Below are 27,106 nucleotides of genomic sequence, written 5' to 3' on the forward strand. Positions count from 1 at the left end.
AAAATCCTTCAAAGTCTGAATCAGTCTCTGATTCACCAAACAGTTCATTAAACTTGGCTTCAGTCACAGCTGCACCTGCACTGTCATCGTAGATGTCGGCAGTGTCGTCTTCAGACTCAGATTCCTTCTCATCATCAGCCTCTGTTGTGTCATCATCAAATATGGCATCATCTTCTGACCCGTCGAGTGCATTGCTGATACAGCATTTCCTAAATGATTTTTCTATCATTTCCGAGGGAATGGACACCCACGCATGCTTGATCCACTGGGCGACCAGATTGATTTCAGGCTTCATAAGATTCCCACCTTTTGTCAACTTCGCCATGCCTGAGCACATCCATTCAGACCACATTTTGTGTAGCCTGTCTTTAAAGGGCTTGTTTAGGCAGACATCAAGCGGTTGTAGAACTGAAGTTAAGCCTCCAGGTATTACAGCCAAAGTAGTTTTCATTTTTTTGGCCACATTTTTCACCTCATCCGCCTTGTGTGACCTGAACATGTCCCAAACGAGCATAGCAGGTTTCTTGAAAAGTGCTCCTGGTCTCTTATTCCACACTTTTTCCAGCCATTTAATAGACCCACTTTCATCTATCCATCCCTTTTCGTGTGCATGTATGATGACACCAGCAGAAAATTTCATGTTTTTAGGCAAGGTTTTTCTTTTAAAAATAACAGGAGGGAGCTTTGATCCATTTGCCAAACACAGTAAAACCACCATAAAATGGATTTTTTCATGGCCAGTGGTTTTAATTAAAACCATTTTTTCACAAACACCGGTTACCGTTCTGTTGCTTGGGAGATTGAATGTCATTGATGTTTCGTCCATATTTTTTCCTATTTGTGACAGTTCAAATGCATATTCCTTCAATATTTTATGATAAACCTTTGGAAAGATTCGATTTTTCCTTCCAGATCTCTCGGCAGCTTTTGCGCTATCTTTGTTCGCTGATGAAGACAGAGACCATGACGGTTCATGAAGCGACTACATCAACCCACTGATGTGACAATCAACAGCTTTACTGACTTGTATTTGTCGTATTTCAACATTTGTAGAGCACACAGACGAATTCCAGTTCTAGTGCCAATGTACCCATTTTGTTGACATTCAACGACCCAATTATTGAGATCTTTCTCTAACTCAGGAAATTAAGCGCACCTTATTGGACATTTTTTCTTGCTTCTTGGCATGTCTTTTAGCGTTGTTTTATTTTTTCGCCATTCTCTTACTTGCTTCTCATTGATACAGAATTCACGAGCAGCGGCGCAATTATTGTTTGCTTCTGCACATTCAACAGCTTTAAGTTTGAACGCTGCGTGATAAGCAGACCTTTTTCTTTTGATTTCACCGTTGTTCATTTTAAATACTAGTATGAAAATAGATTATTATTATTGTAGTTATAGATTTTGTAGGACTTTAGATAGGAATGTCTCCTGCTTTATCACTGTTAAATTATTATTGTTCTTTGTTTATTTAAAAGCACCCCTGTAAATTGGCATGTCTGTGGGGATAACAGGCTATTTCAATTTTATTAGAGATTCCATCGATTCTGCACATTATATTTTCATATTGGTTTGAGACTTATTTGGTCCATTGGTAGAAATGCATGAAGAGATCAAATTACACAGTAGCGGACTGACACCAGTGCGATAGTACTATCGTTCATTGTATTTTTCTCATTGGCTTGTAAGGCATAGCATTTTGTGGGAACAGTGAACCACGGCCATAGGGAGCCGAAGGGCTCCATGCCTGCAGACGATCCAGGTAAACAAAATGACAATGTATTAGATATTCAAATCAATGATTCCATAGAGTTTAAAATCATCAACATTTGGTGTAGACCCATTTATAAGCAGACCCCCGCTCTTTGATATGTCCCTTTTTTACCAAAAATATTCGGCTTATGAATGAGTATATACAGTACCTGTTTTCAGGAAAAAAATAATAATTTGGTATTCCTATCTCAGCTTGTAATAATTATACCCAACAAAATTTAGCACAAATGGCAGATTTTTTCAGGAAAGGCCTAGAATTAAACCAGCAGAGTTTAAAGGCATGGATTAAAGATACTTTGCATGAGTTAGCTGGGAAAACCTACTCAATATCAGCCAGTGTTATACGAGTATCTGCAAAGTATTGTTAGCCCATCACTGCATCACTTAAATATCAATATTCATAGAAAAGCTTGGAGGTGGAGGGAATTATTGTGCCCAGAAATCCTTGACAATATTTTAAATATTTATTCCTGTTTGCAACTTGTGTCATATGTTCTAAGGCAACGAAGAAAAATTCCCTCAAAAAGCTTTCACATAATACGTTCAACTACATCTTGGCAATAAGATGTACATGATAAACGGTATACTTTGAAAATAAACTTCTGCATTTGTATAGTATACAATATTATATATATTATCGTATACAGTACACATAATGTTACTTATTTAGTTGTACTGTTATTAAATTGGAGGAATGGAGCTCCATGAGAATCTACTTGGTAATACTGCTAGAAAGTGATGATTCATAGGTTCCATTTTGTTGTTGTTGTTGTTGTAAAGGCTTTAAATGCCATTCAAAAGATCAGTAGGAATTATCAAGAATTAAATGACTAGAGAATAGTAATTTAAAAAATAATAATAATTATCAATTGGCTGCTTTTAAAAGAGAATTTACTTAAGTGAAGTTGAAATAACAGTAATCCAAAGAATCAGCAGAGTCTTCATACAGTATATACGGTAAAAATTGTCTAACAGTCTCTGTTTTGCAAAGGCACAGAGGCAACACATTTAGGCCCAGACATCCTGGAGATAGCGTTTTTCTTGTCGTAATGTAGCCAGGATTTTCATTGCTTCCAATTTGTCAACTCCAGCATCAGTGCTTAAAATGTCCACTAAAGTATCATTCACATCTTTAGCCATGTGCTTTGCATCTCTAGGAAAGACATAGAAAAAAAATAGTACTTATTAGCAGATTTCTCCTTTCACCAACAGCCACAGATACAGGATGTTTTTGGAAACAAGCAATAACTTTTAAAATAAAGAAATGCAGAATTTATGTTGGCTTGTACCATAGACACTGATTGCTCATGTACTTGGGAGTGGTGGCAACAGTAATACCTCAGACAGCTAAGACCTGAAGCTTTCAATACACTCAAATGTATGTGGAACAGAAACTCAGATCCACATTTAAACTGGAAGAAAATAATTGCCTTCTGCTGGATGGAATTAGACTTGCTCAAATGTCTGTGGTTATGCTGCCCTCTAGTTGCACAGATAAAGAAAGAATAAAAGCCCTAATGCTACACACCACTTAGTAGTAGTAGTAGTAGCACAAGAAGCAGACTTCTGTTTTTGGAGGAGAAGCTAATGAGTTCTGGGCCCAATGCCTCATGTTCAATTAACTTTTTGTATGTAATCAGGGATGCATTACAAACCTAGATGCTCCTAAAAATCCTGCCCCTGCAAGTGTGTTAGATCTCCATACATAAAAACTCACACCATAAGGATGTTATTGCTACAGAAAACATTCCATAAAGTCCCACAAGGGCAGGAAAAGAGGGCTAATGGAATTCTCCAAGGGAAGATATCCTGGGTAGCAGTCTGCTTCACCATACCTCCAAACCTACAGAGTGCCAGCTGAAGGACTATCATCGCATACACATATGTATATGTAATGAATTATGGAGGTATATCTTCCACCTTCACAAGAGTGAGACCATTTGCTTGTAGCCTGTCCTACTTTAACTGGATAACACTATATGAACAAGAAACATTTCTGAAACATTATATGGTGAGAACAATCAATAGAGTAGTGAAATGCCTGGCCATAACCTAAGAAAAAGATTAAGCTGTATAGGTGGATGATTAACATTATACCATAAAGTTAACACACTAAAAAACAGGAATATTTCAGTACAGTAGAACCTCAGAGTTAAAAACGCTAGAGTTTCGAACTGACCAGTCAACCACAAACCTCATTTGGAATCGGAAGTACACAATCAGGCAGCAGTAGAGACATGACCAAAAAAAAAAAAAGGCTAAAAAAGTACAGTACTGTGTTAAACTACTAAAAATGTAAGGGAAAGCAGCATTTTTCTTCTTCATAGTAAAGTTTTTCAAAGCTGTATTAAGGCAATGTTCAGTTATAAACTTTTGAAAGAACAACCATAAAGTTTTGTTCAGAGTTACGAACAGCCTCCATTCCCAAGCTGTTCGTAACTCTGAGGTTCTACTGTATTGTAAATGCCAGTCATTTACTTGATGCTGCTGCAAGTCTTAGAAATTGTTGAAGACATTTTAATCAAATGCTCCCTTTGTTAGGCATTCAAACTCCAGTCTACTCACCCACATACATAGAAACAACCTCTCTCCTTCAGCAGGACTCTGGCAACCTCTTTAGCACAAAGTCGAATATTGTCTTGCACATATTTAGTTGGGTTTTTTTCTGTTGCAGCTGGAGGGTCTCTTGAGAAACAAACCTTAAGATGAGTTAATGTGCTATTTTCAACAAAACTTCTGAGCTCATCTCTGAAAGACAATGCAAAACATTAGAAATCAGTATCCCAAGCATAAATACAAGGTGCAACACAGAGCTCCAATAGTACCTACAGAACCTGCCTGAATAAGTAGTCTCTGTCCTGATGTCGGCACCCAAAAAACAGCCATGTCTCTCCAAACTTCCAGTCTGTATGCTGTTCTTGGAGTTTCTGTCTAAATGCACAAGGGAAAAAAGACACATGTACACATAAATGTGTAAACCCAGTCTTTTATTCAGTCCGTACTGCAACTATTACACTCACAGATCATCTAAACTCTGAGGACCCGATTCTCACTTGCACTAAGGCCCCTTTATTTTGGCAAAACAGCATAAAGGGGACTTCACTGTAAAGCACTCAGCACTGACTTAACTCTGCTATCACTGAAATCAATGGGAGCTTTGCAATGACTTCAAAGGGAGAGCAGTGAGGCCAACACTGAGCCCTTTTGAAACTCCTTCCCTACAATCCTGAATAATGAAAGTGAACGCTATCATCCTTAGTATCTTTCATTAGAAGCATTACACAAATATTTTGGGAGAAAAATCAGCTCAAGCCATTTTCAGCATAGTGTACATCTATCATTTCCAACTTTATAGGAGCAATCTTGGCAATACTAAATCATGGTGAGTTAGTTTTTCTGATAGAAATAATGCCAAAAATTGAGAACACTTTACTTGGTTTTTATCTGTGACTTTCTGTTTAACTTTTTTTTAGAAATATTTCATATAATCACTGCACAATTTGGCATTGAAATTCTATTAACCATTTAAAGTGAGATATGGAAAGTATTTAAAGATCTAAAGAAATGCTATAGGGATGAGAAATAAACACCAAGTTTGTACAAATGGATTCAGTTAATAACATAAGCACAGATCCAAAGTTTTACTCATCTCTTTAACATAACCTATTTTATAATATGGATACCAGAACCCCCTCTCCCTCATCATCTGACTTCTCCTGGTGAAGGGAAGGAATCAGGGAGGTCCCAAGACAGTCCATAGTTATTCCTACCATATCTAAAACCCTTCATTCGATATACTCCCACCCAATGACCACTTTTCTCTCCCCTTTACACCTTTCCAATGGCATTGTGGGACCCACCAAATCTGGCAGCATCTCTCAAGAGCCCCAATTCCAGTTTAACCAAAGGCCAACCTGCTCTGGGGTAAGGCTTTGCCATAGCTGCCAAGTTAAAATGAATTCTTCAAGAGACATTTGCCATGGAACAAGAGACATGAGCTAGTTTCTGCCAGGAGACCTGCACAGTAGGATGCTTACCTGTGGGAAAACCATAGTTTTGCTCCTTTCCCTGAAATTAGCTCTCCCAAACTGTACTCCCCTTTGCCTAATTCTGTTCCCCTCCTAATTCATTCCCTCCCTGCTCTTTCTCTGATGGAAGGAGGCAAAGCAGTTAGCTGTCATTGTTCCACAATACACAATGATGGCTAAGAATGGTCACTGCAGGGAAAATCTTGCTGCCACTGCTTATTATTATTAATTGTGTGTAAGACAACTGGATAGTTGATGTTTCAATGAGGCTGTGAGAAGGCATCAGGGAGCAGAGCAAATGCATGACTCTGGGTAGCCCTGCTTACCAGAAAGATCACAAGTGGACCTGTGCCCTGTTGCTGCTAGAAAGGCTTCCTGGACTGGTGCGGGGGAATTGCCTTGCAAAATTCTTAAGTGCTGCCTAGGGTTGGCAGAAGAGGGGCCCTGGTCTGAAACATCAAAGATATGAGAAGACAGTGGCAATGAGGGGGTCCTGGGATCAGTCAGAGGAAGGGAGATGTCACTGAAGACAAAGCCTTCAAAAAGTTTGGATATTTTGGATCAGCTTTTCTAAACATCTGAATTTTGAGGTGTTTACCTGAACCAAACATTTTATCTTCACATCTGTTTACCAGCAAGGAGGTGGGCTTGGAGTTCATGGACATGCTGATTGCAACACCGTTCTTCTGAACCTAGAATTGTCTTGAACTTGTTGGGTGATGGCATAGTGGGATGCAAAGGTATGCATCAGCAGCCAAGTTGCTGCCCTGCAGATTGGAACCTGTGCAAGGAACACTGCTGAAGAGGCCTGAGCACTCATGGAGTGTGTGATTAGGATGGCAGGAAGTGGGACCTTCACCTTTTCATAACATGCCCCAATGCAGGAGGTTACCCAGGATGAGATCCTCTGGGCTGACACTGGAATTCCTTTCACCCTTTCTGCTAACTGCTACAAAGATTTGTGTGGATTTACAAAAGGATTTATTCCTCTCAATATAGAAGATGAGGACATGCTTAACATCCAAGTGAATCTGGCGCTCTTCTGAGTTCTTGTGAGGCATTGAGAAGAAGACTGACAAGAAAATGGCCTGGTTGCTATCAAACTGCAAAACCACCTTTGGCAGGAAGGCTGGGTGTGGGGGGTACTTGGACTTTGTCCTTGAATAACACCGTGTATGGTGGTTCTGATGTAAGGGCCTTAATTTCAGAGATCCTTCTGGCTGAGGTTATCAGCACCAGGAAGGCAACCTTCCAAGAGAGAAGCAGTAGAGGGCCCAATGGCAGCGGTTTGGAGGACACATGAGCCTTCTAAGTCCCATGGGGGGATTGGCTTGCGGACCTGAGGAGAAAATCTCTCCAGTCCCTTAAGAAAATGGACTGTCATCTCATGAGAGAACACTGTGGGTGGAAAGCTGAAATTGCTGCTAAATGCGCCTTGATAGATGCAAGGGCCAGACCTTGTTCGTTTAGATGAAGCAAGTAGTCCAAGACAGACTGGAGGATAAATCGGAGAGAGGTCTTGTTGGGATGCGCATATCAAGAAGCGTTTCCACTTGGCCAGGTAGGTAGCCTTAGTGCAGCGTTTCTCAAATGCTGCCACCAGGAGGTTTTCTTGCAGCCAGAGTCTCCTGGGCAATGACTTTTGGGGGGGGAGGGAGGGAGGAGTGTACCTTCCCCCAGGGCCACCAGCAGGGGTTGGACCCTGACCCATTGTGGAGCCACAAACACTGGAGGAGCAGTCAGTCAGTGAGTTCCCACCTTCCCCAGGGCTATGAGGCTCCAGCTTCGGGCTTCAGTCTTGGGGTGGTGGGCGGCAGGCTTCTGTCAAGGGGCTTTGAGCTCCAACCCTGGTCTCCAGCCACATGGCAGCGGGTGCTGGCCCTTGGCTCACCACCATCCCTGCATTGCCCCTGGCTCTCGCTGTCTCCCTACCCACATCCCCATCCAAGGCTTAATTTGTCCTCTGGTTTGCCAGGGTTGAGTAACTCTGTTGTGAAAATTGCTACTTGTATGTTTGTTAATATCATTTTTCATAGCCTCCCAACTAGCTAGTAAGTCTGTTGTGAAAAGTGATATTAACAAATATTACTTTTCACAGCAGCAGACTTACTAGCTAGCAAGTCTTTAAAAAAAGCAACCAAAAAAGCAAAAGAAACAACAAAAAAGACAAGAATGTGCAAAGCACCTTATTTGTGTTTCTATTCTGTTTAGATCCAGTAAAAAAAAAAAGAGACAACTGCACATTATTTTTATTATTGAGTCTGCAAAAAGAAACTCTACATAAGTAAATTACGATGATTTGGACATGTATATTTATGTGTTTTTCCTAAAGTTAATTACGTATTTTAGGAAAAACTGTCAGAGCGGCCACCAACAAAAGCTGGTGGCTGCACTCTGAGGCTACCAAAAAAATTGTTGTGAGAACCCTTGCTCTAGTGGACGGCTTCCTACTACCCATCAAGACCTGGTGAATTTCTTCAAAACAGACCTGTTCCTCTGGGTTCAGCCATGTAACATCCATTCAGTTAGGTGAAGGGAGCCGAGGTTTGGGTGGAGTAACCGGCCGTGGTCTTGTGACATCAGGTCTGGATGGAGCAGAAGCGAGGTTGCTATTGATGGATCTAGTAGCGTGCCAAACTACTGTTGGTGTGGCCACATTGGGGTGTTAAGAATAACTCTCGCCTTGTCCTACTTGATTTTCAGGAGGACCTTGTGAACTAGAGGGACTGGGGGAAATGCATAGAACAGGAGTTCTGCCCATGGAAGTAGGAAGGCTTCAGAGAGGGAGCCTGGGCTGTGCCCCCACAGTGAGCAAAACTAATGGCATTTCCTGTTCTGCTTGGTCACGAACAGATCTATCTGGGAAGACCCCCACCTTTGGAGGATGATCCTGGTGACCTCCGGATGAAGGGACCGCTTGTGGTGAGAGGAAAAGGATCAGCTGAGGTCATCCACAAGTGTATTCCAGGCTCCCGGAAGATGTGAAGGCTTGAAGTGGATAGAGTGCTTCATGCAGAAGTTTCATAGACGGATGGCCACCTGACACAGGGTGGAGGATTGAGCTCCTCCCTGCTCATTGATACAGAACATGGCCACAGTGTTGTCTGTCAGACCTTGCATCACCTACCTGAGATTTGAGCAAGGAAGACTTGGCAGCCTAAGCAAACCACCCTGAGTTCTGTGATGTTTATGTGCAGGGAAAGTTATTCCTGGGACCACAGGCCCTGAGTCCTCAGGCTGTCAAGGTGGGCTCTCCAACCTAGGTCTGATGCATCCGACACTAGGGACCCTGGCGGCTGTGGGGGTCACAAAGGGGACTCCAATGATTACTGAACTATGGTGAGGCGAGGACCCAGGGATGGAACAGTGACCACCAAGTCCAAGTGGTGTCTGTTCGGGGAGTAAACTGAAACTAGCCACATCTGCAGGGGCTTGAGGCCCAAACTTGCATGTTGGACCACATATGTGCAGGCGGCCATGTGCCCCAGTAGCTTGAGGCAAACTTGGGCTGTTGTAAATGGGTGGACCATGACCTTGGATATCAGGGCCGACATAGTCTGGAATCAGGCCTCCAGGAGGAAGGCTCTGGCTTGGATCAAGTCAAGCACTGCCCCGATAAATTCCGTTCTCTAAGCTGGAATAAGAGTCCACCGTTGCTAGTTTATCAACAGGACCAGCACTCAAAGGTGGCTTGGACCATGCTGATGTTGTTCTTTACTTGAGCCTTTGAATGACCCTTGATCCGCCAGTCTTCAAGGTACGGGCAGCCCTGAATGCCTCACAGTTTGAGGAAGGCAGCTACCACCACCATGCACTTCGTGAAGACCTAGGGGGCTGCGGACCAGCTGAAGGGAAGGACTGTGAATTGGTAGAGAGTTTGGTTTACAATAAGCATGAGAACTCTCCTGTGGCCACGGAAGATAAAAATGTGAAAGTAAGTGTTCTTAAACTCGAGAGTCGTGTACCAGTCCCCTGGATCCAGGGAGGCAATGGAGGCCAGGGAGACCTTGTGAAACCTCAATAAACTGAGATATTTGTTGAGGCAACATAGGTCCAGAATGAGTTGAAGGCCCTCCCTTGGATTTTCGGATTAGGAAATATTGTGAGTAAAACCCCTTTCTTCTCATGTCTTGAGGAACCACCTCCATGGCCCCCATCCATAGAATGGTCTGCACCTCCTGGATGAGGAGCTGCTCATGAGAAGAGTACCTGAAGAGGGACAGAGTTGGGGGGTAGGAAGGAGGGGTGGATGAAAACTGGAGGGCATAGCTGACCGTCACTGTATTTAGCACCCAGCAGTCCGATATTATGCAGGACCACGCCAGGCTGAAGCGAGACAGGCAGTCCAAAAATCGGGAAGGCAGGATCTGAGGCGAGAACTGGTATGGCACTCACAGGCGTGCCTTCAAAAGACCTGCTTGGACCCATTGGAATACCTATGCAATCTGGCTGGGAAGTTGAGGTGGATGGAAGCGGTTGATGTTGCTTGTAACCTCTTCCTTTATTTAAAAAGGTTCCTGTCTCGGAGGTGAAGACGAAAAGCGTGGTGGCTGTTGGGGCCTGAAATGCTTCCTTGAAGTAGATAAAGCATAGAGGCCCAGGGACCTGAGGGTGGCCTTGAGTCCTTCAGGCCATACAGTCTCATGTCTGTCTCAAAAATAACGAGGAGTCTTCGAAAGGGAGATCTTGGATTGATTGCTGGACCTCGTGAGGGAAATCCAAGGATTGAAGCCAAGATCATCGCCTTATAGTGACAGTGAAGGCCATTGTCCTACCTGCTGTCAGCTGCATCCAGTGCCGCCTGAAGTGAGGTCCTGGCAACATTCTTACTCCCCTTTAAGACAGCAGAGAATTCCTGCCTTGTCCTGAGGCAGAGAGTCTCTGAACTTGGACAAGGAGTCCCACAGATGGTAGTCGTATCTCCCCAGTAGGGCTTGCTGGTTTGAGATACACAGCTGTAGACTACCTGTTGAATAAACTTTCCTTCCAAACAGGTCCAGCTTTCTTGCATCCTTTTGTTTGGGGGTAGCACTTGTCAGGTCCTCTTGTTGGCCACTGACATAATGAGGGACCCTGGAGGAGGGTGGGAGTATGGGTACTCGTACCTGTTGGCTGGCATATAAAACTTCTTTTCAGCACTCTTTGAGATGGGGGGCAGAGAAGAAGGGGCCTTGACTAGACCCATTACTGCCTCATTAATGGTCAAGTTAGGAGTTGCTGCAGCCAAGATGTCAATAAGGCTGTGGGATGATTCCTTAAGCTCCTCAATCTCTATCCGCAGGTTAGCTGCTATCAGCTTCAGAAGGTCCTAATGGGCCCTGAAGTTGTCCTGCAGAAGTGAGCTACTCGGCCCTGAGATTGATGTCTGGGTAGGAGGGTCTTCTTCCTTTTCCTCAGCCCCAATAATGTTGATGGGAGCCACATCCTGAATATTGGTACTGGGGTCGGTACATGAGTTGGGGTCCAGTGCAGAGCAGGGAGAAGCGGTAGCCAGCCTCTTGAAAGCCACCAAGTAAGCTCAGTGGGAGGAGTGACCCGATGCCTTCCAGTAAGGCCACTGTATAGACCACTGTTCACTTGGCCAGGCACTAGGGGGCTGACCAGTACTGACCTACGTCCGGAGGTTGTCACACCCCAATGGCCTCCTCCCTCAAGGGGTCCCCTGGGGAAGGCAGATCAGCATTGTATATTGCTAACGCTGTTGCGAGCATTGCAGGGCATTTTGGGAAGGATCAAAGGTGTGAGTGAGTGTGGAATGGAAGATTCCCTTGCAGGGAGCAAGAGGCCAAAAGGGGGAAGGAGGAAAAGAGTAGAGAACGGGTTAACTTGACACTCCTGCTCGCTCAGTCAAAAGATAAAGCACCGACTCCAGCCCAAGGCTACAGCTCACAGCAAACACTCAGCTGCCTGCCAAGAAAGAGGGGGGGCTGGATTCCCCCCTTCCCTGCCAACCAGCCGTGAGAAAGGACAATTCAGCTAAACAGACAGACCTGCGGAGGCAGCCCAAAACGAACGAGACAGCGAAGGCCAACACGAGGGAAAACAAAGTCCCGCCAGTGTGTCTGGAGCCAATGTGTTTTGGAAAAGTTGAGGAGACCACAGAAAGCTGGTTTGGACTGGTACAAAGAGCACCAGGAATAGAGGTCATGGAACAAAACACCCCCAAAGGAACCCTGGACTTAAAACCCTCCTGAGAGCTGGAGCAATTCGGAGATTACAGTGGACCCCGGATGACCTGGGCCCAGGACAGAACTTCCGTTCATCCTTCCCCCTCTTCTTCTTATGTTACACCCAGGCTTGGCCAGCCATGGGTAGAGCATGTGAGAGTATGAAAGTGGGTTAGGAGTTGGGGCACTAACGCTTTCTTCCTTCCTCTGAGTGACATGGGGAGCAACATCACTCTCCCTGCTATTTTATTATTTTATTAATAAAGCTTTAAAATTTAAACCCTTGGTGTGTTTCATCATCTCCTCCCCAAATGATCCTGTGGCCTCAGCCTGATCACCTGACGCCTCAGGCAGATTGGTAACGGAAATCTGTCACAAGGTGCATAGAATGGGTATTGGTGGTGGACCTTTGGCTGGACGTCGGGTTCCACCTCAGACTCAGAGTCCCCCCAAGGTGACCACGGAGGAACGCTACCCCCCTCTCCGTCTCCATTCGGTGCCAAGGTTCTGGAGACCAGTGGCGGAACAGAGATGGTCACGAAGAGGGTATCAGGCATGGTTTACGCCCCTGCTCCCTCCTGCTCACAATCATCGGAGATGGCAGCTGTCCCATCAGAGTTGGTGGAACTGGGAGTGTCAATAAGTCCCTGGCTGCTGCAAAGGCCTCAGTGGTTGATAGTACTGTCAATCTGCTAGTGCCACAGTGGCTTCTAGGTGTCAGGCGAGGGTCCTGCACCGGACTTGAAACTCTGTGTGGAGTTGACCATGGTGCTGTGGGACCATGGATGGAGAAGTAGCCTGGTCCAGGTCACACTCCATTGCCTTCGCCATGTTTGTCCTTCTTCTGCATTGGTGAGCGCCCTTTTGACAGTGTGTTGCTTTTTGTGCTTCTTCCTCAGCACCAGAGATGGGGAATGGTACCAGGCAGTGTGCAGGGCCGGAGGAGTGATACGTACCGAAGTTGAAGTGCTCAGTGCAGAACTGGAATGGCTTGACGGCTTCCATTAGGATAGCCTTCAGTCTCATCTCACTTTTCCATTTTTGTAAGGGGTCTAAAGTCCTGACAAATATGGCACTGGTCTCTCATGTGAATTTTTCCCAAACACTCCAGACAACCGGAGTGTGGGTCACTCATAGGCATAGGTTTGCCACAGGAGGCACAAGGTTTGAAGCCCACGGACTGGGGCATGCCCAGCCCCGGGGGCAAAAGCAGGGTGGATCTGATTTAAATCACTAGTCAGGAAGACTCGATTTAATCATGTATTTCTACATCATTGTGCATTCTTGTTGGTTGTTATAAAAAATGGTTACCTACCTTCTCGTAACTATTGTTCTTCGAGATGTGTTCACATCCATTCCACATTAGGTGTGCACGCGCTGCGTGCATGAGCGTTTCCCTTAGCATATATACCCCCGCTAGCCCGACCCCCTCCAGTTCCTTCTTGCTAGCAACTCCGACAGAGGGGTAGGAGGGCGGGTAGTGGAATGGACATGAACAACACATCTCGAAGAACAACAATTACGAGAAGGTAGGTAACTTTTTTCTTCTTCGAGTGCTTGTTCACGTCCATTCCACATCAGGTGAATCGCAAGCTTACCTTTGGAGGAGGGTAGGAGTCACGGAACAACTGATCAGAGCACCGCCATGCCAACTGCCGCGTCCTCCCGGGCCTGCTGGTTGACCGCGTAGTGGGTCGTGAAGGTATGCACTGATGACCAGGTGGCTGCCCTGCAGATCTCCTGGATCAGGACCTGTGCCAGGAAAGCCACGGAAGCTGCTTGCGCCCTGGTCGAGTGGGCTGTGACTGTCGGGGCTGGAACACCTGCGAGGTCATAACACGTTCGAATGCAGTCCGCAATCCACGACGAGATTCGCTGCGCTGACACTGAGAGGCCTCTCATCCTCTCACGAACAGCTGCATGGATTTACAAAAGGGCTTGGTGCGCTCCAAATAGAATGCCAACGCTCGACGGACATCCAGGGTGTGCAGGCTGCGGTAACTCGGGTCCGCATGGGGTTTGGGGAAAAACACCGGCAGACAAATGTCCTGCCCCAGATGGAATTGTGAGATCACCTTAGGGAGGAACTCGGGGTGCAGACGGAGCTGCACCTTGTCTCTATGAAACACTGTGTATGGTTGCTCCGAGGTGAGTGCCATCAGCTCAGATACCCTTCTGGCCGAGGTGATAGCCACCAGGAATGCCACCTTCCAGGAAAGGTGGAGGAAGGAGCAGGTAGCGAGGGGCTCGAACGGGGACCCCATGAGCTTAGAGAGGACTAAGCTGAGATTCCATGGACGGACTGGGGGGCATGAGTACGGGAACACACTCTCCAGACCTTTAAGGAACCGCCCCACCATTGGGTGGGAGAACACCGAGCCCCCTGAAAACCCCGGATGGAAGGCGGAGATGGCTGCCAGGTGCGCTCTGATGGAGGACAGGGCCAGCCCTTGCTGCTTGAGGTGCTAGGATGGCCGGCACCGGAGCCTGGTTTGGCTGCACCTGTTGGGGCCCACATCAGCACGAGAACCTCTTCCACTTGGCCAAGTAAGTCGCCCTGGTAGAGGGCTTCCTACTACTAAGTAGAACTTGCTGCACAGGCAGGGAGCCCTGGCTCTCCAAAGCATTTAGCCACAGAGCTTCCATGCCGTCAGATGCAGAGACTGTAGGTCGGGGTGGAAAAACTGCCCTCTGTCCTGAGTGATGAGGTCCCGGTGTAGGGGCAGGGTTACCAGGGCTTCCACCCAACAGCTCCAGGAGCATAGTGAACCAGTGCTGGCGGGGCCAGGCCGGGGCGATGAGGATGACTGTCGCCCTGGCCCTGCGCACCTTGAGCAGGACCTTGTGCACCAACGGGATCGAGGGAAAGGCGTATTTCAAGTCCCCTCCCCATGGGATTGCGAACAAGTCGGCCACTGAGCCCGGGCTGCGACCCTGGAAAGAGCAGAACTGCGGGCACTGGGCGTTGCCCTTGGTGGCGAACAGGTCTACCCGGGGAAACTCCCACTTGCAGAAGAGCAAAACGCACGACGTCCGCTTTGAGCGTTCACTCATGCATGCGGTACGACCTGCTGAGGTAGTCCACCAGTTCATTACGCTCCCCCGGGAGCTACGACGCCTCGAGGTGAATGGCGTGGGCTACGCAAAAGTCCCAGAGGAGGAGAGCCTCGTGGCAGAGCGGCGAGGAATGGGCTCCGCCCTGCTTGTTTATATAAAACATAGCGGTAGGTTGTCTGTCAGAACTGTTATGCTGTGGCCACTCAGAGTGGCGTGAAAGTTCTGGCAGGCTAAACGAATTGCCCTGAGCTCCTTTACATTGATATGGAGTGACTGCTCTACTCCCGACCACAAGCCCTGAGTCCTGAGATCCCCCAGGTGAGCACCCCATCCGAGGTCTGACGCGTCCATCGCAAGCATCAGGTCCGGCTGTTGTGTGGCAAAGATCGGGATGCCCACGCAAACCACAGACTGGGACTGCCACCACAGCAAGGAGTCTAGCACGAACCCCAGGGCTGTCACTACCGAGTCCAGGGGGTCCCTGCCTGGGTGGTATACACAGGCGAGCCAAGCCTGGAGAGTCCTGAGTCTCAGTGTGGCATGCTTGACTACATGCATGCATGCTGACATGTGGCCCAGCAGCCGCAGGCAGCATCTGGCCGTTGCAGTGGGAAACTGGCACAGTGAGTTCACTGCTTGCTGGATGGCCCGAAATCGGGATTCTGGCAGGCTCGCCCTTGCCCACATCACGTCTAGGACTGCCCCTATGAATTCCACTCTCTGTGTTGGAATCAGAGTGGACTTGGGGACGTTGACCTGGAGCCCCAGCTTGCGGAATAGTCTTAGGGCCACCTGCCCGTGGGTCCAAACTTCCTCTTCGGACCAACCCACCAGGAGCCAGTCATCGAGGTATAGGTAAACCCGAATCCTCTGCCTCCGTAAGAAGGCCACCACTACCGCCATGCATTTTGTGAACACCCGTGGGCCGTGGCTAGGCCAAACGGGAGAACCATGAACTGGTAATGGTCCTGGCTCATGGTGGAATGCAGGAACTGGCAATGTGCTGGGTGGATGGCGATATGAAAGTATGCGTCCTTCATGTCGAGGGCAGCGTGCCAGTCCCCCGGATCCAGGGAAGGGATGATGATGCCCAGAGAGACCATGCGGAACTAGGCCTTGACCAGGAACTTGTTGAGCCTGCAAAGCTCTAGAATGGGATGAGGCCTCCTTTGGCCTTGAGAATGAGGAAGTAACGGGAATAGAACCCTTTTCCCCCTTAGGTCTTGTGGTACTATTTCTACCGTCCCCGCCTCTAGGAGCAAGTGAACCTTCTTTTCTAGGAAGTGCTCATGAGAAGGGTCTCTGAAGAGGGACGGGGATGGGGAAGGGGAGTGAGGGGTAGGGAGGAAGGAAAACTGCAGCATGTACCCGCTTCGCGCTGCGCGCAACACCCAACGGTCCGACGTAATGCTGGACCACGCACAGGAGAAACGGGACAGGTGGTTCAAGAAACAAGGAGACGGAGCCGGTGATTGAACTGGTACGCTGTCCTTGAGCGCACCTTCAAAAGCCTGGCTTAGGGCCTGGCTGTGATTTGTGTTGGCCTTGGCTCTGGTCCGGCCTACTAGAGTTGTTGTTATTGCGCCGCCTTCTGTTATCTCCGCCTCGCCTGCGGTAAGACTCATGTCTAGGCCGAGGCTAGTAGTGGCGCTGAGGGGGAGGCTGTGGCTTGAAGGGCTTCCTCTGAGTCACCGGGGTGTGCATACCCAGCAACTTGAGTGTAGCCCTCGAGTATTTGAGGCTATGTAGCTTTGCATCTGTCTGGTCCGAAAAGAGTCTGGACCCTTCAAAGGGGAGGTCCTGAAGCGAATTCTGGACCTCAGGCAGCAGGCCTGATTCCTGAAGCCACGCCGATCGCCACATGACCTCGCCAGACGCGATTGTCCTGGCCCCCGCGTCAGCTGAATCCAAGGACACCTGGAAAGAGGTCTTCACTACGGCCTTGTCTTCGTCCACCAGGGCCATGTTATGCCTGTTGAGGATGGCCTGTTGGTTAGCAATCCTCAGCTGGAGGCCCCCTGACGAATACACCTTCCTGCCGAACAGATCCAGGCGTTTCGCTTCCTTGGCCTTAGGGGCCAGGGCCTGCTGCCTATGGCGCTCTTTCTCGTTCACCGCTGAGACTACCAGGGAACATGGGTTTGGGTGGCGGAAGAAGAACTCATATCCCTTTGACGGGGTGAAGTACTTGCGCTCCACACCTTTGGCTGTTGGTGCGCTGGAGGCCGGGGTCTGCCATATAGTCTTATAGTTCGACTGGATGGTCTTAATGAGCAGGAGCGCTATTCTGGATGGACCTTCTGGACTCAGAATGTCCACCATGGGCTCTTCCTGCTCAACCGTCTCCTCGGCCTGCAACCCCAAGCTACTCTGTATCCTGAGAGAGAACTCCCCTAGCCCCGCCTCCAAAGGGCAGTCATACATAACTTAGGCAGCTTCCCATTCCCAGAATCTGTCCAGTCCAATTGCAATAAAATGCATTCAAGCTTTGAAAAATGATGCTGGGGAGGCTTACAGCTTGCATCTGAAAATCCCAGCGTGGGGAAATAGATGGGAGGAAAGGTTTAGATTGCGTCCAACATGAAGGATTGATAAAGGAAATGTGCAGCCTGAAGACATCTTCTTGGCTTTCAGTTCAGAAACAGAGCTAGCTAGAAGACACTGGGGGTGAGAGGAACCCTTTATCCCTACCCCTGCAGTGGCAATGAGGAGGGGAGGGAAAGAAGCAGAGAGAGCACCATCTCACTCTACAAAGTATATTGCAGCGTTGTTGGTTGTTTTGGTTTCTTCCTCACGCATTGATAAAGCTGTTCATTTATATCTTCTTTGCAGCTTCATGCTGTTGAGTGCATCCATTTCCTTTCCCTTCCTCAGTCTCTTACACACCAACCTAACCTCTCCCATTGCACAGCCACTTCTGATAACCTACATGCCCCAAAAGACGATTCCAGCCATGGTCAGGATTGGGTGCTAAATATGAAAATTAACACTTAAACTACTATTTATCATGTGAAAAGGATGTCTGATAACACTGTCATAGTGTCCTAGCAGGCATTTAAAATGTATTTCTGCCAACTTTGAAGGCAACATTTTTTAAATTAACAATACAGAAAAATTTAAATAATTAGTATTCTGTTATGGTCAGCTCCTCACAGTATTTGGAAGGAAAACTTTATAAAGAGTCACAGGAGGCATCAGGGCACTCACCAAAGAAAATCTACCAATTCAAATACAGCTTAAAAGGTGAGTGTGAGATTCCTTGGAAATACAGATGGTGTGTGAAGTCATGTGTGGATGTAGCAGCTTTCACAGTTATGCATTCAGGACTACATCCTCAAATGGCATATATTAGCATTGCTTCATTGATATAATGAAGCTCTGCCAGTTTATACCAGTTGAGCATCAGTCTGAGTCCTCCAGAAAGTTCAGGGAAGTCAGACGATATATAGAAGGCCAAATTCTGCCTTTTATATGCTCATGCACAACTTGAAAGAGTACACCTGGTATCTATACAAGCCACATATAACACTTTGCTCTTACATTTTTAATCTAAGGATCTCCTGGTATTTTACAAACAATAATTAAATCTCACTATTTGTGGAAGCTAATTAAACATACCATTATAGCAAATAGGTAACCTGAGGTAAAAGACTGTCCAAGAGACTTGTCCAAGGTCACACAATACAAAACAGAACTAGGAATAGAGGCCAGGAGTTCTGGCTCCCAGTCTTTTGTTCTAACCATTGCACACATCCTTCCTCTTGTAAAGAATTTATCATTCTGTATCAAATGTTATTCCTACAAAGAAGGCATGTGCTATGTTTGAAAGGAAATTAATAGTATTTAAATTCAGCTCAGAAGGAATGGGAGCACATAAAGCAGCATGATGCCCTTTCACTTTCTCTCAATCACTGTGTACTTTGTGTCCTCTGAAATGTGTGTGTGTCACACACATTGTAATAATCACAGTTTCAGTTTGGAAATTTTGTTGACATTTTTGTTAAAAGACTAAATCTGATAAATGTGCTGCTCACCAACGTTCCAGTTCAATACAGCACTTAAGCCCATGCAAGTGTGTTGCTGAGTAAGGGCCCCAATTCTCATCCACCTTTGCAATATGCTTTGAGATCTACAAATGAAAAGTGCTTTATAACAGCAAAAGTATTACTACCACCACCATGATGAATAAATTTAATAAGACCTTTCCAAATGAATCAATCAATAAATGGAAAATAAGGTGGAACTGTTTGAGCATATTGTGTGTGTGCATCTTAGGTTCTGATAACATGTTTTTTTCCTTTTTGCTGTGATTTTTCTAGCTGCTAGGTATGCTCTTTCAAATGATTTTTCTCCTGATCAGAAGTCACTCTAGACAAGTTTCTGCTGCAACATCTGAAGAAAACTGAACTGAAGAGAAATTTAATGGAACCTGTCTTGCTTCTCCTCCCTGGTTCAAGAGTGGATTGAAGGATAATTGAGATGACATGTTTAAGAGCTACTGAAAATGACCACTGGCCCTGACTCATGCAACCACAGCTGTAAACTTATTTAAATCTTTAGGTTGAATATACTGACGTTGCGATGTTTAAACTAGCTTTAAATTCACAAAACATTTCAGCAGGTCATTATACCCTCAGGGGCTATAGACTAGCATTAGAAACTTAAAATGCCTTGGCTTGTAACTACATAAAAATTTGATTAAACCTAAAAATTCCTGGCTGTCCCAAACAGCCCCTTAACAACAACAGGCTATTGCTATCATTATAATATGTAGAACATTAGTCGCAGCAGCAAATATATTAGCTTGTTAAACAGTGCACTTTATGATTTTCTTTAGTAGTAATAACGAGAGTAAACTTAGACAACAAATCCTCTTAAACACCTCTACATCAGCAAATGCAGTTTCTGCCTGTCCCGATTAATATTTTCCTAAGAATTTATTACCCAACAGAAAATCATTTGACATTGCAACAATTCAATTTCATGCTTCACATACACATACTTCCCTAGGTTTTTTTTCCCCATTACTGACACATCATCACCTACTCTTCCAAATCTCACAGTGTAAATTAAAAACAAAAGCACTGAGTTCATGCTTTAAACCTATATGTTAAGTCAGAAGCAGGCTGGAAAATAGATCTGCAGAGATTTGAGTCCAAAAACTATAGTCTTTTCCATCACACACACAAAAGCTCTGCAAATCTACTACTTTCCTACAATAACAGAAGAACTGTCTTTATGTATGTTTGAAACTCTTCAGAAATGAATGGGAATTAGCCCACATCAGTGCATAAAAAAAGGGTTGGGCTATTGTCCAAAAACAACATGTCAAAAAATATTTTATTGCAGTATTTGTAGTATATGAAACAAACCTGCTCCAAAAATAATCAAGCTTTGAGTTGATGGTACTGCACTTAAATACCACATGTAAAATAACAATGATCTCCCATGGAAATGTTTACCATTAAATATTTACTTGTGTCCTCTATTTCTGAAGGTAATAATAAACTTTGTTCAGAATTCTCCTCTGTGTAATCATACATATCTAAGTAGTGGAGTGTTAACTCTAGATAGGATTATTTATTCTTTATAATGGCTCATATAGTAACTATTCCCACACAATATGACCAGGTGAACAATAAACCACCACAGAAACAGATGCTCTCTTGCTTCTGTTTTAGTTTAGATAAAGTCTTTGAATGGTGTTTAAATTTAAAAAAAAAATAAAGAAGGTGAGATGACATGTGAAGAAGGGAAAGAGATGAGTTACAAATATGTTATTGAAAGCACTTCTAAAACTGACTCCAGGAAATATTTCATGGCTCCTTTTCTTACAGAAGGAGAAAAATATATTGGTGACTAATTGATTACAGAATACATATTAATTAGAAAATGGATTGGTTTGAGCTTAAATATTGTGGTGCTCAAGGAAAGGAGCCTGATTAGTTGAAATGCCAATAAACTAGAATGAGCAAATCTGGAATTTGCTGAATGCTGAAAAGACAAAACACAAGCAGAAAGTAAAATCTGTCTTGGTGTGGAATTTCTTTTGTTGATTATGGTCCTGCTCCTGCAAACACTAGTGTTTGAAGGACCAGGGCATCTGTGCATAGCGTATATAATATTTAAAATGTCATTTTACTTTTTGAGCTTCAGAGAATATGCTATTTGATTTCAATAAGTGAAAAGCTTAAAAAAACCTGAAGCCAAAATTTAATTACACCATTAAAAAAGACAATCAGTACATATCCACGCATCTCCACGACATTCACAGGACCAACTAACTTCAGCCACTCAGCAACGTGCAATAAAATCCACCTCTGCTCCCCTCATAAATGGAAGTTATAAGAAGAACAGAAGGGAAAAGGTCTCCTCTGTACTTGACTGTATGTTATGGGCACAGGTATAAGTGTATCATTGGTAGATAACCAGAAATATATGTTGATGTCCCCTGTCCTAAAGTAATTTAACCACTAACTACAGTATATTTTACAGTAAGGAAGGTTTGCTTTGCCAAAAAATATTGTATATTATACCAATACATAAGTTTATACTGAGTTCCTTATTTTCTGATGGAAGGAGTAAGGAAGGAGAGAAGACAGCCAGCGTAATAAAACAAATTCCCATCTGAACTTATGGAACTATTGCCCCTTTAGTATTTTTTAAAAAGTATGCTGTCTTTCTTGTCTCCTTATAATAAAATAACCCCAAAAATATGGTCTATAAAATCCATCAGTACACAGAAGCTGTTTATTCCCTCATAAACATGGAGGCTAGTGAAATTACTACTTCTTGACTAACAACACCACACAATTTTTTTTTCCAGATATTAAGTCCTATCTCTTGTTAACGTCACAATGTGAAGAATATGATTTATTACTGATATTTATTTTTGCTGTTTCTGGCATAACCATACACCAGCTAAGTATCATTTTTACTGCATGTTAAAGTGGATACAATGCCTCTTTTGTTCCTATTAATATGGGAGAATGTATGAGTATGATTATAAACTAACACCAGAATAATAAAATAAAGAAACTGAGATTACACATCAGGTTATTTTACTAGTCAGATAAATTAGACATCATGTACATTATCTCTTTAACAGTATGAATTTCTGTAGTTTGTGCATTTGATGCACTTTTCAACTGACAGGATTGTAATTTTTCTGTACTTTGCTAAACAGATTTTTTCAATAGTACATTTAATAAAAGATGCTGGACTGACTGCTTTGGAGAGTGAATCTGATACAGGAGAAATTCTCCAGAGTCCATCTTGCATTTCTGACCTCCATTTTGAATAAGCAGGAGTCACGATTGAAAGCTGCAGGTCACATGATATTTCTGAGCGTGTGCAGTACAAAAGTAGGGGAAAGGTCAAAAGTAAGGAAAAGGTCAGATGACGTAATCATAACTCTTGGGTAAACAATGGCAGTGAGCATGCGTGGAATGTTGGCATGCGTTCAAGAATGTGAGATAATGTTTGGTACTGAGCATGGGCAGGAAAGATCTGATGATGTCATGAGTCTAGAAAGTTATGACAGGACACTATAAAAGGCAGTGTGTCAGTGGAACAGCTAAAAGAGTAGGAACTGAAGAGAGCAAAGCAGAGAAGAACAGCAGCAGACCTGAAGAAACAGCTGCGGCAGCAGTAGCAGCAGAAGTCAACAGAGTAAGCTTCCAGTTATAATTATAGTGCAGTATAGAAAAGCATAGTATAGTGTTAGTGTGCATGTGTGGATTAATAAAGATATATGTATGAGTGTTGATAGTGAAAGAAATGTATAAGATTTAAAGCATATAGAAATTGCTGTCAGCAGCCTGTGACACTGGCCATCTGTGACAGGGTGCAACCACTAAGAATCATTTCAACTGTATGTTATTGCGGCTGGGGTGCTCTTTAACTTGTTGAAGGGATTTGTGTTTTTAGATTACTACTGTATTAGAGATTATTGCTTATGCTAATCCAAAAATGCTTTGTTTTGGAAAAAAATACTGTTTCTGTCAGTCATTTATTGGAAGGCTGTATTCATGTTCTCCAGGTATTTCCTTAGTTACCCTGGAGACCCATACCTTAAGAAAACAGAATGGTTAATAAGTGGGTTATTTTTAGGAAATCCGTAGTAAACACAGGAGGGGACAATCGGTGAACTATTCTGGGGGTACCCTACATCTGTTTTGGGGGTACAATGCCCTTTATTCATACACAGAACAGGAACAGCAGGAGCACTGGTATGTATCCCTAAAATTTTTTGCTCACGTTCTTCAGGCATCACCTGGTGGGACCTCTTGGGGTATATCTACACAGCTAAAAAAACCCACACCAGTGAGTCTCAAAGGCCAGGTTTATAGACTGAGCCTCATGCTATGGTGCTAAAATTAGCGGTTTAAATATTTGGGTTTGGGCTGGACCTTGAGTTCTAAAACCACTCTCTAGGATTTCAGACCCTGCGACCGAATGCTTACACAGCTATTTTTAGCGTTACAGCATAAGCCCAAGTCTGTAGACCTAGGCTCTGAGACTTGCTGCTACAGGTATTTGTTTTGCCATTTAAACATACCCCTAGAGTCAGCAGGGACTCCAATTTCCATGCCCATTCAATACATGGCCTCTTAAATAAGACTGCCAGCAAGGCTGTCAAGAAATTTCATTTGCCATGGTAAGTTTTGTGATGTGGACTCCAGTTCTGAAGGAAATGAACTGAGAATACTAATTTATTTCTCTTAGGTCAAACAACAGCACAGTAACAACTTTCAATAACTATTGACTTATTCTGGTCTCCTACTAAAGACCCAGAAATGAAAGATTTTGTTTCTTCTTAACAGTCCCTTGAACCATCCAATTCCCCGTATATCCGGCACATTTATGTGAAAACAGAACGTGTTCCAGGAATTTAGACACTATGAAAATTAAAATAAAATTGTTTCCAACAAAAACCCTAGTGATATTGTAATAAATGGCATGAGAATATGTCCAACTAGAAACAACTGAAGAAAGTTACCCATTATGTCTACCCAGCTCCAGATGTTATGAAACATTTTCCTTAACATAACAAACTGTCAGCTTTTCATGTAATAATGCAGCACATACCTATGTTGCAGGAAACCAATAAAAGGTGAAACTCCAGTTCCTGGACCCACCATCATAAAAGGGACAGATGGATCTGAAGGTAAGTGGAAAGTGTTGATTGGCCGAGCAAAAATAGAGACCTAGAATGAAATTAAAAACTGTTATAATATAACTGAAGGAATTCTGGAGGCAGTCAAATGATCATGTGGTCTTTGGAACTTTGAAAGTTGTGTGTGTCTACCTTTTTATATATATATATGTTCCCACATACATGCACACGCGTACACATGTACACAGAGCAAATTAATGAATTATATTTGAATGACTGTAGTCTGCTTAAACTTCCCAGCTTACTGAAGTCATGTAAATATTTGAGACCAAATTTAAAATAGATCTCAGAAAATATGGATGCCAAATTTGTAGTCTATCTATTCATATATCCAAAAGTGGGCAAATGCACACAGAAACATGAGTTTCTGAATATGAAAACTGATACAATCACAAATTTAGGAGAGGCATTTTTAGAGGTTCTTGAAATTTTGATCTGTAGTACTTGGTGCTAATCTTAAACTGTTTCTTTCCTTCCACTTGTGACCCACGCTCCCATCATCTCTTATTATTATGGAAAAGAGAGTCAAATGTGAGTGTCTCTGGAACTGTAAAACTGACTCCCTGTGAGAGGGGTGGGAAGAGAGAGACACACACACACATTTTTCTCTCAACAAAAATTGAACCATCTGTTGAACATTAAATATTCTCTATATTGGTCTGTTTGTGCCATCTTAATTGAAAATAATAATTACCCAGCTAGAAACAAGGTTAACAGGGTTCCCCTGTCCAGAGGTTTAAAATTAAGAGAGAATGTTTTCAAAGGGATGCTTGGGAGAAGAGATTCACAGATCTAAGGCCAGAAGGGATCACTGTGGTTATCTAATCTGATCTGTATACCACAGCCCATAGAGTTTCCCTGAAAAAATTCCTAGAGCATAGCTTTTAGAAAAACATCCAATGTTGGATGAAAAATTGTCAGTGATAGAGAATCTACCACAAGAAGCCAGATTTGAAAAGGGGACCTTTAGATCTTCACTCCAATGCTCACCCAATTGAACTAGTTCAGCTAAAAAATAAAAGATAAAATAAGACATCTGTCTTAGAAGAGGCCCTTTTCTCCATCACTGTGGACAGCACCACCATCCTCCTTGCAACTCAGGTCAATAGTCTGGGCATTATCTTTGACTCAGCCTTCTCTGTAGACCTACACATCCAGACCATGTCTAAATCTTGCTGCTTCTTCCTGCAAAATACTTCCAAGATCCAGATTTCCCTCTGCCCACAGAGCTGGCTTTAGGTACTGCGGGGCCCAATTTGAAGGAGCTGCCACCGAAGTCCCACCACTGTCTTTGGCAGCAGCTCAATTGCTGCCACGGAGGAAGGACCCTCTGCCGAAATGCCACCGAAGACAGTGGCAACGATTGAGCTGCCGCCGCCGCCAGTGCCGGGACTTCGGCGGCAGCTCAATTGGCTGCCGGTGCCTTCGGTGGCACTTCGGTGGAGGGACTTTCCTCCGCAGCAGCGATGAGACTTCAGCGGCAGCTCCTTCGGGACATTGCGGGGCCCTCTTAGGGGCACGGGGCCCGATTCCGGGGAATCGGCTGAATCGCCCTAAAGCTGGCTCTGTCGGCCCACACAGATAAAACTTATCCAGGCTCTCCAACATCTCACATATTGCAACACCTTCCTCTCTGATTTTGACAAATGCAATCTTGCCCCCTTAAATCCACTGAAAATGCCACTACGAGTATCTTCTTGGATCATCCTTCTAACCACATTACACTCCCCTGCATTCCTCTATTGGTTCCCCCTGTTTCGCTGCATCAAACACGAGCTTTGTGTCTTTTTCTTTTAAAACCAATCATGTCAACCCCCACCTCTGCTCTGCCAGTGATGTCAACATTCAATGTCCATTAGTGAAGTTTTTCCTCAGGCACCTCTGTGATTTCTTAAATGCCGCCCTTTTGCATAAGAGTAGCTGCACTGTGATGGTTTGCTTTTGTGGGGAGCATTGCCTTGTCAGGGCTTAGACCCTTCAACATGCGGGGTGGAGGGCGGGTTGGTAGGGGAGCCAGGGATCTTCCACTCCACTGGGTTCCGGCCTAGGGCCCTGTGAGGGCTATCAAAGGTCTGACACCCAGGAGTGCCTTGAGGCTGCCCTCCCTGGATCACCTCCTACCACTCCGCTATTGTCCAAAATTCCCAGTCCGTGGCAAGGAGGTATGAAGGGGGTCAGCTCACCACTGAATGCCTCCTTGGGGCCATGCTTGTTGGGGCAGCTCTCTCTCTCTCTCTCAGGGCAGCAGCTGCCTCCTGCTGTGACTTGGCCCTATGGCCAGGTCAATTCCCAGTTTCTCCCCTGTCCTGGTAGTCCACAAACAACCCAAGGGGAATTAACACAAACACAATTCATATGAGAGAGAGAAAGAGAGAAGGAAACACTTCCCTCTCAGGGTGCATCTGAAGCAGGTTCTCTCTTCCCTCAAGAAGGAACCTTCCGGCAGTTGTTGTTGAGAGAGATCCTGCCTTCCCTCAGCCCTTTCCTCAGGAGCTGCAAGTTGCAGGTCTGCTCTCTTCCCTGGTTTGCCCACAAATGAGCTGTTCTGCTCCCTTTTAACACCATCTATAGCAGGGGTGTCAAACATGCGGCCCGCAGAGTTATTTGCTGTGGCCCGCCAAGCTCCCTGCCCCACCCCCCCGGAATTATTTCCTGCGGTCGCCAAGCTCCCCTCACCTGCCACCCCTGCTTCCCCCCAGCGCGCCGCGTCCCTGCTCCTCTGCCTTCTGTCGCCAAACAGCTGTTTGGCGGCGCTTAGCGCTTTCCAGGAGGGAGCGGGGAGCCGCACGCTCAGGGGAGGAAGCGGAGAAGAGGCAGGGCAGGAGTGGGGGGACGGAGTTGGGGTGGGGACTTTGGGGAAGGGGTTGGAATGGGGCGGGGAAAGGGTGGAAAGAGGCAGAGCA

The 27,106-nt window shown here is 45.0% G+C and overlaps 1 protein-coding gene across 4 annotated transcripts in view; it reads right to left on the reverse strand.

Annotated features, from left to right (window-relative positions):
* Nucleotides 1-2,647: 2,647 nt before the first annotated feature.
* MTRR (5-methyltetrahydrofolate-homocysteine methyltransferase reductase) overlaps nt 2,648-27,106 on the reverse strand; it is a 119,286-nt gene continuing 94,827 nt past the window's right edge. For all 4 annotated transcript variants that reach the window (XM_054018114.1, XM_054018112.1, XM_054018115.1 and 1 more), the window contains 4 exons: nt 24,116-24,234; nt 4,612-4,704; nt 4,339-4,521; nt 2,648-2,926 (listed from right to left, as the gene is read on the reverse strand). In XM_054018114.1, coding sequence (XP_053874089.1) covers nt 2,782-2,926; nt 4,339-4,521; nt 4,612-4,704; nt 24,116-24,234 — 540 coding nt within the window. In that variant the 3' untranslated portion in view covers nt 2,648-2,781. The remainder of the gene's footprint in view (nt 2,927-4,338; nt 4,522-4,611; nt 4,705-24,115; nt 24,235-27,106) is intronic.

This window comes from Malaclemys terrapin, chromosome 2 (genome assembly GCF_027887155.1).
Source record: "Malaclemys terrapin pileata isolate rMalTer1 chromosome 2, rMalTer1.hap1, whole genome shotgun sequence".
NCBI classification, from domain to species: Eukaryota; Metazoa; Chordata; order Testudines; family Emydidae; genus Malaclemys; species Malaclemys terrapin.